Raw genomic sequence first — 7,373 nt, forward strand, 5'->3', positions numbered from 1 at the left:
TTCTATGTTGTGACATTCTGAATTTCCTTTGAAGCTATATGATTTTTACAGTGAGTGACATATTCAAACACAAAATGCCATGTTTTTTTAATACCACTGTTGCATGCTGTCAAATGGAAAATCCTCTAGATGTCCGGTGCATCCATTTATGCAAACCCCCAGCATTTCTGGGATCTTTGAGAACTCTGGGATCACCACTATAATTTGAAATATAGTTCTGTGTATTTGAACAACATTTGGCTGCACAGCATGAGTCTGTAATGCCAGATCAACTGGGGTGATTCTGCAGCTTCCATCTTCATCCAAAACATGAGTGAGTGTGTGTTTACAACGCCTGTGCTGCAGCCACATTTGTTTCCACTTTAGCCTCCACACAGACCTCCTCTGTCTCCTCTGTTCCTGCACATGGCGACTCTTAAGACTTGATTCATCAGGTCATACAAAGAACCGTTTAGCTCTGCTCAGACGCCTTCTGTGGCTGAGATGTAATATTATCTTTACTCTCACCATGTCTATAGGTAAACAGCTTCCTCAGCCAGGCAGCAGACATGTTGTTACAGCCAACGGCAAAAAGAAACAAGAACTCCTTTGATTCAATGGCTGATATAACGTGTTGCTTGTTTCAGCTCTGAAGAAGAAATAGAGCAACACAGATGCAGCAAAGAGGCCACCATTTGGACTTTATTCTCTTTATCTTTACATTTTCTTTCCTGGAATAAATGTTAAAATATGTCTGTGACATGAGAAAGGAATTTTACATCATATACAAACACAATCACATGCCATCTTTTCCATTTGACTTGTGTATTTTACAGATTTAAATATGACATATAAACCACATAACAGCACAAGCAGTCAGCCGCTCAGCATGTAAGATGCTGCAGTGAGGGAGTCGGACCTCACAATGCGACGATTTGACCCCAGAGGCTCCCACACTGATCCTGGATAGAACAAAGACAGATGAGAAGAGTTCTGACTGGGACAGTTGTTGGTGTTTCCTAACTGAAACAGCAAAAGCAAAGGGAGTTTTAATTGTGTGAGCTAAAGTTTGTGGATGAAGAGGCTGCACAGAGACTGACCTTAACTTGCAGTTGATGTTACTGACAGTGTGTCCCTTAAAATAACTGTGCCAAGTATGTGAGTAACATTCAATCTACCTTTTCCTTTATTGCAATTTATCCCTTTAATGTTTTCTGATTTTCTAAGGATTCTGTTTAATTCATCAACCAAAACAACCACTAACATTTCCATCCATGCGTAATGTAACTTTTTCAGTGTACTCTTGCTAATCTTTCTCTGTAAACATCCCTCTTGCCCTTTTCTCTTCTTCATTCGTCACTCACCTGCATCTGCAGTACTGTCAGTTTTGGAACCAGCTGATGAAGTAGGTGCAGATGCCATGGAGTTTTTTCCAGCAGTACTCAGAGGCGAGTTTAGAAGCTCTGGATTCAGGCTGCTCTGTAGGATGATTAGTGGTCTTCACAGGTTTGGGAGTAGTTGTCCTGGCCTGGGGGGCTTTGCCTGGCTGGGGTTTGATTGCTTTGGTTTGGGCAGGCACCGCTAGTTTGTATGTCACCTGCACAGGTTTGGAGGGTTTAAGCATGGTGATCTTGGGCCAGGAAGCCAGGAAGGTCATCTGGGCCTCATCGGAATATTTCTTACACATGTGTGGGCGGTAGACTTTGGTTCCCTGGCAGGCGTGGCTCAGCTTCCTCAGCTCCCACATCATCTGGGTGAAGTAGTGGCGAGGGTTGAGGTTGTAGGCACGGCAAAGGGTGGGTTTCCCCTGGAAATCACAGTAGTAGGAGCTTCCTGGGGTCTGGCCCCGGCTTGGACCTTTGCAGGAGACACGCAAGCGAGTATAGTCCCCAGCTCCAGACACTACCATGGAACAGGAGTCCTTGGTCTTGGTGCTGAATTTGATGGGCTCATCCCAGATGCTGCGTTGTTGTTTCTGTTGCTGCTTGTTGACGATGCTGCTGTTGGTGGCCTGAGCGTTTGACACGCAAACAGTCACCGCCATGACCAGCAGCAACACTCCCATCCTGGCTGTCATGGTAAGGTGTATTAGCGATGGATGGATGTGGGTACAGGATGACATGTAAGTACCAGTCCAGTTTACAGTGTGCAAGGGTACAAAGCATCCAAGTGTGACTTTATAAGGCTGAAGCTCACAAAGAAGGTATTATGCAGGTGGCTGGTGCTCCTCCCCCAGCACTAACCCCTCCCTCACATCACACACAGTGGCCAAATGAGACCTGTGTGGTATGTTCAAAACTAATAAAGTGATGGATGGGGTCAGCGGGAGAACGTAAACAGAGGGAGGAAGAGGGGAGAGGGGAAGTATTCTGTGGGAGCTCAGGAGGAAAAGTTCACAGAAAAGAGTAAGAGAAGCCTGAAGGAGGGTACACACATGAAACCAAACATTATGGAAAAGAGCTGTGAGTCATTATACAATCTCACACAGGAGGTTCTTTGACTACTGATGAGTGGGAGAGGAAGAGAGGACTGGAGAGGACTGGAGGTGTAGAGTCAAACTACAGCTGAAGTTACTTGCTAAAGAGTTAAAAGCTGATATGTGGCCCTGTTAAAATAAAAACCTCATCATGTTTGTAGAGACTGTTCTGCCAATAGAACCATGGGTAGATCATTTTTAAAATTCATGCTGTGTAGCCAAGCTTTGTTCAAATGCACAGAACTTTATTTTGAGTTCTGGCAGCGATCACAAAGCTTCCAAAGAGGCCAAATTATGTCAGGCTGCATATTAGACAAATTATATAAATTGATGCACAACAAGAATAGTTTCATTTGATAGAATGAGGCAATTAAAATAAAAGTCTTTAATAGTTCACTCAGCATTTGAGAATATTATGTTTCAGCCTGATTGATTAGATTAAAATATCAAAATGAGAAACTTAAATGCATATTTAAAAAAAAGGCTTGGCTCTGAATCATTCAGTAGATTACATCTCACTTATCTGCAAGACCTGATCTTTATTGGCACAACTGTGAAATGATTATTCCTTCAAATATTCTGGTGTACAGACAATTTAAAACTGGAACTTTTTTAAACTTGTGACATGTTTAAGTTGGTTAACGTCTTCTAAAAACCAGAAATAGGGCACATGCCTATCTGGATCTGGCTTATATCAGTTTGTGGCAGACGGAATTCATTCATATCATAATTTCATATATTAATGAAAGGTTGAGGCAAATAATTCTACACACATAAGTAAACACTCAGGCTCTCAGTACGGACCAATCAAGACAAAGGAAGCCAAGACCACAAGGTGTTCCACATGAACTCATTAGACATTAAGGTCTGATCACACAACCTGCATGAAGAGCAGAATATCAACACTGATACACAAGCTGTAGACCCAATATGCACTCACATACACCGAGATCTAAAAAATATACATCAATAGACCTAAAAAGAGAGGGAGAGAAAACACAAGTCATCAAGAGGATGTCAACAAGCTGTTACAAAAAACAAGGCTAAGTGTTTTCAAGTAAAATAGCCATTTAGATTCTAAATAGTTTGATCTTTGTCCTGATTGGTCCTTATTGATAGGGTTATGTCTATTTGATTTACTGGGTCTAAGTTGTGCTGACCATGACTTTTGACTGAAATGTCCACATTTTTATTCACTTTATCACATATAACATGTAATAAACTTACTTTTGGCATCTGAAAAGCCTCTTTGCAGTTTTGTCACTGGAGTTAAGAACGTAAACAGACACATTTTGAGTTTTATTTTTATAGCCATCGGTCTGGTGGGGAAGAGAAAAGGTTCCCTTATATGAAACCCGAGGATTGCAAAGTAAACGTGAAGATTGTGTGGTATTGTGTGTATGTTCTCTGAATGTTGTCTAAATTAAGTTAGATAGGATGCAACAGCGTTACAAAACTGCTGCCAACTCCCCACAACTCCCTGCAAACCTGTCAACCCCCCACAACAGTCCTGTGTGCATGTATTCAGCTCTGTATATGTAACATGTGAGTGCATTGTGTGTTGCAGCCATTTTGGGATGGACTCATCCGAATGCTTGCTTCACATATATGATCAAGCCTGGTTTGGTTTTTATGATCAATTGTATTCTTTTTCACAGAGCTTATGATAAGTTTTAACAAGCATTAAAGCACATTTTAAAAATTATTTGGAGTGAATTATAATCTTTGAAAACCCAAACAAGCTTCCAGAATGTTGTTAATGCGTGTGTATTTTTGCTTTAGTGTGTGTGTCGGTATGAGTGAGTCAGAGAACAGTGGTTATATCCAGTTCATGAATCATGTGTTTATGGAAGAAAACAAAGACACTTACCATACTGTTGATTTATTTGCAGATTTGTATCCTCACCATAAATGCCACTTTTTTTAGTAGCTCAAAGCACAGCTTCAAGCATGGCTTTATCTTTAAAAATATGCTAACACACTGCTGCCATTTAACATAAATATGAACACGAGAGTGGTATCAACCTTCTCAGCTAACTCTCAACAAGAAAGCAAATAAGTGCATCTAACTATTCCATGAAAATTAACCCGGTTAGTGAAACCCGTCGAGCCAAATTATGCAAGCTATATATTACAAATATTCACAAAACTACATAAATGTTAGAAAACAAACATTAACAAAAATGTAGAAAACTTCCAAAATGTTGAAAGTGTAAAAAATGACACTTGTTTCACCATGTTAAAACTGATAATGTAATTTCAAATTCCTTCTCTACAGGTAAAGCTACTTATGCAGGAACATTTCTCTGCTAATGTTGAGTATGAAACTGCTGTGGTGCTGGTGGGTGTGAGAGATAAATTACAGCTGGCTAGCATCAGATGTCGCTGTCAAATGGCTTGACAAGGTACTGGGGGGTGGGACCCCCTCACCACACTGTTTCTAATGATGGTCATCCTTCCCTTTTGTCCTTGGAAAAGCTACATGATCTTAGTGGAAAAGCTGGAAAGTCCAGTGATCCTGGAAAGGAAGAGAAGCCATTTCTGCAATAACCTACAGTTTGTAATGCAGTGTGTATTCATTTTGCATTTATTTATTAGAGAAACATATCAGAGCAGGACCTACTACAAGAGAAAGCTCAGTTCCAGTTGTCTTGTCCGCTGAAAAAGAGACAATGGGAAAAGTCAACTATGGGTTCATCAACACCTTATGACCAACAGTCTTGGAGAGTTTTAGAAAATTCCGTGTGTTATTTAGAGCTTAAGGCAAAAAAACTAAGTGGTATCAGACTCTTTTTGAACTTTTTATAATACATTAAATCTCACAAGCTTGTGTCATCTACAGTACACTTTAATACAACTGTCTGCACAATTTAGTTTTTTTTTTTTGTCAAACATTTTCTGAAAATCTAGCAAAAACATCAGGATAATGGGATATTCCAACAAGTAGAAATGCTGAGCGCTAACTAATGTGAAAATTTGCATCAGTCATTACATGAAACACATCATCTTAAAAAGGGCATTTATGATTTCTCTGTGGGAATGTTTTATACCTAATTAAACTTTGTTGTTGCACGTGAAGCATACGAGTTAACACTTCATTACCACAAATTTGCTGCTCTCCCTACAGGATGTTTCCAAACGTACACAAGGACAATCAAAAAATGGTCAGTCACATCATTGTAGACAGTGTCAGATGGAAAAGATGCTTTGAGTTTAAATCACACACTTGAATGAATGTGGGCAGTTAATAGACAACGGTGATGGATGAAGAGGAAGAGGAATAGATAAAACACTGATGTGAGACAAGTGATGATTCAGTGGCTGGTGCTTGTTAGATGGTTACTTCAGGCAGAAGTGGATTAGTGGATGGAGATAACTAATAATCATTACCTCCTCAACCAGGAGCTCGTTCCTTTGGGTCACCAGTCAGTGTAGCTCGGGGGAGCAGAGGCCCGGGGGAACCAAGTAAGAGCATTGCAATAAGGGGAGCTACATGTACACACAAATATATGCATTCATAAATATGGGGAATCCTGTAAGATTTGTGGAAAAACCTCATGTAGCACACTTTGTCCTGTCTGCAGACGCTCAGTCATGCAGACAAAAATATCCCTCCACCAAATAACACCACAGCATGCAAGCTAGCAGAGGTGAGCACGGCTCATACCTGACCACAGTGAAGTCTCCATGGATACTGCACACTTGTTCACCATGATTACCTGTATTACCCATACTGCAACATAAGAGCGAGGGAAGACAGGTGAGAAAGAGATCAAGAAGACACCGGAGAAAGCAACAAGGATGGAGTGACACTCAAACAGTGTCACTCTCGACGTGACGTGAGGTAAGATGATGAAACAAGAATCCATTCAAGGAAAGGTTATGCTCGTGATTTATGGTGAAAAAAAATGAGGAGAAAGATCCAGAGTGGAAAAATCTCATCCCAAAAAAGAACTGGCATGTGAAAGAGAACAAAAGGATGCGTGAACAGCAGACAAACATCAAAGTGCAATGAGCCACAGGTAAGAGGAACTGGAGAGATGGAAATAACATGAGGGGAAAATATGAGAATCATAGGCCATGAAAAAGAAATAACAGACAATGAGAGAAGAGAGGGATTGATTAATTTCATTTTGATCTACTACTACTGATTTCAAAAGCTTGGAATAACACAGAGGAATGATCTGTCTGTGGCTATGGTGCATGTACAAACTGTGTACGTATGCTGTTGGGACTCACTCTTCAAAGACGTCCTCCGTGTCCATCCTTCTGTAATACTTGGCCAGTTTGACAGAAAAGAGGATACTGGGGATCAGAAGGATACAGCAGCCTCCCAGACCAAACCAGAATGTGTTCTGGAAAATAAATTTACCAGTAATGTTTCACATTTTATCAAGTCGACCCTCGGAAATGAACTAACTTGTTAATGAACTAATTAACTAGCTTAATATTGACCACAGTCCAAAGCTCTTTTGAGCTCTTGTCAGAGACTCCCAAAACCCAGAGCTCCCTCAAACCCTCAAAGACATGTTTGTATTTCAAGATGAAAACCAGATGCATGTAACGAACATGTACTGCACAACAACTGTGAATTAGATTAGTACACGTTAGCAGCCACAGACAAACAGATGTCTTACCACTGAATCCACTATGAAGCTGCATGCTACAATCTCCACGCTGTCTACAATGTTACTGATGGGTTTACACTGGGCCACCTCTGCAGTCAACTGCGGGGAAAATACACACACTTTATATACATAAAAACATAGAAAACAGATTAAAGTGAGGGTATGAATGAGGAACAAAGTTTCAGTTCCTGATCTCTGTGTGGCTTCTTGGACTGTAGAAAGTCTGGTTACAATCAGGAAATCTCTAAAGCTTCAGCAATTTGCTGAAACATAACTTATATGACTGCAAA

General features: G+C 40.5%; 2 protein-coding genes across 2 annotated transcripts in view; both read right to left on the bottom strand.

The window, feature by feature from the left end:
- Positions 1–795: 795 nt before the first annotated feature.
- Positions 796–2,841, bottom strand: fgfbp2b (fibroblast growth factor binding protein 2b). The gene is made up of 2 exons (XM_020591849.1): positions 1,344–2,841; positions 796–941 (listed from the first exon to the last, which is right to left on the bottom strand). The coding sequence occupies exon 1, from the start codon at positions 2,099–2,101 to the stop codon at positions 1,361–1,363; it is 741 nt and encodes a 246-aa protein (XP_020447505.1). The 5' UTR covers positions 2,102–2,841; the 3' UTR covers positions 796–941; positions 1,344–1,360.
- A 3,354-nt stretch (positions 2,842–6,195) lies between these two features.
- The window catches only part of prom1b (prominin 1 b), a 10,563-nt gene continuing 9,385 nt past the window's right edge, over positions 6,196–7,373 (bottom strand). Inside the window, exons 20-22 of the mRNA XM_020591853.1 lie at positions 7,093–7,182; positions 6,695–6,810; positions 6,196–6,487 (exon numbers count right to left, since the gene is read on the bottom strand). Coding sequence (XP_020447509.1) covers positions 6,457–6,487; positions 6,695–6,810; positions 7,093–7,182 — 237 coding nt within the window. The 3' untranslated portion in view covers positions 6,196–6,456. The remainder of the gene's footprint in view (positions 6,488–6,694; positions 6,811–7,092; positions 7,183–7,373) is intronic.

The sequence above is a fragment of the Monopterus albus genome, unplaced genomic scaffold (assembly GCF_001952655.1).
Source record: "Monopterus albus unplaced genomic scaffold, M_albus_1.0 scaffold15.1, whole genome shotgun sequence".
NCBI classification, from domain to species: Eukaryota; Metazoa; Chordata; class Actinopteri; order Synbranchiformes; family Synbranchidae; genus Monopterus; species Monopterus albus.

Coding starts and splice junctions, on each gene's coding strand:
- fgfbp2b (XM_020591849.1), bottom strand. CDS start 2,101: ATGTCATCCTGTACCCACATCCATCCATCGCTAATACACCTTACCATG.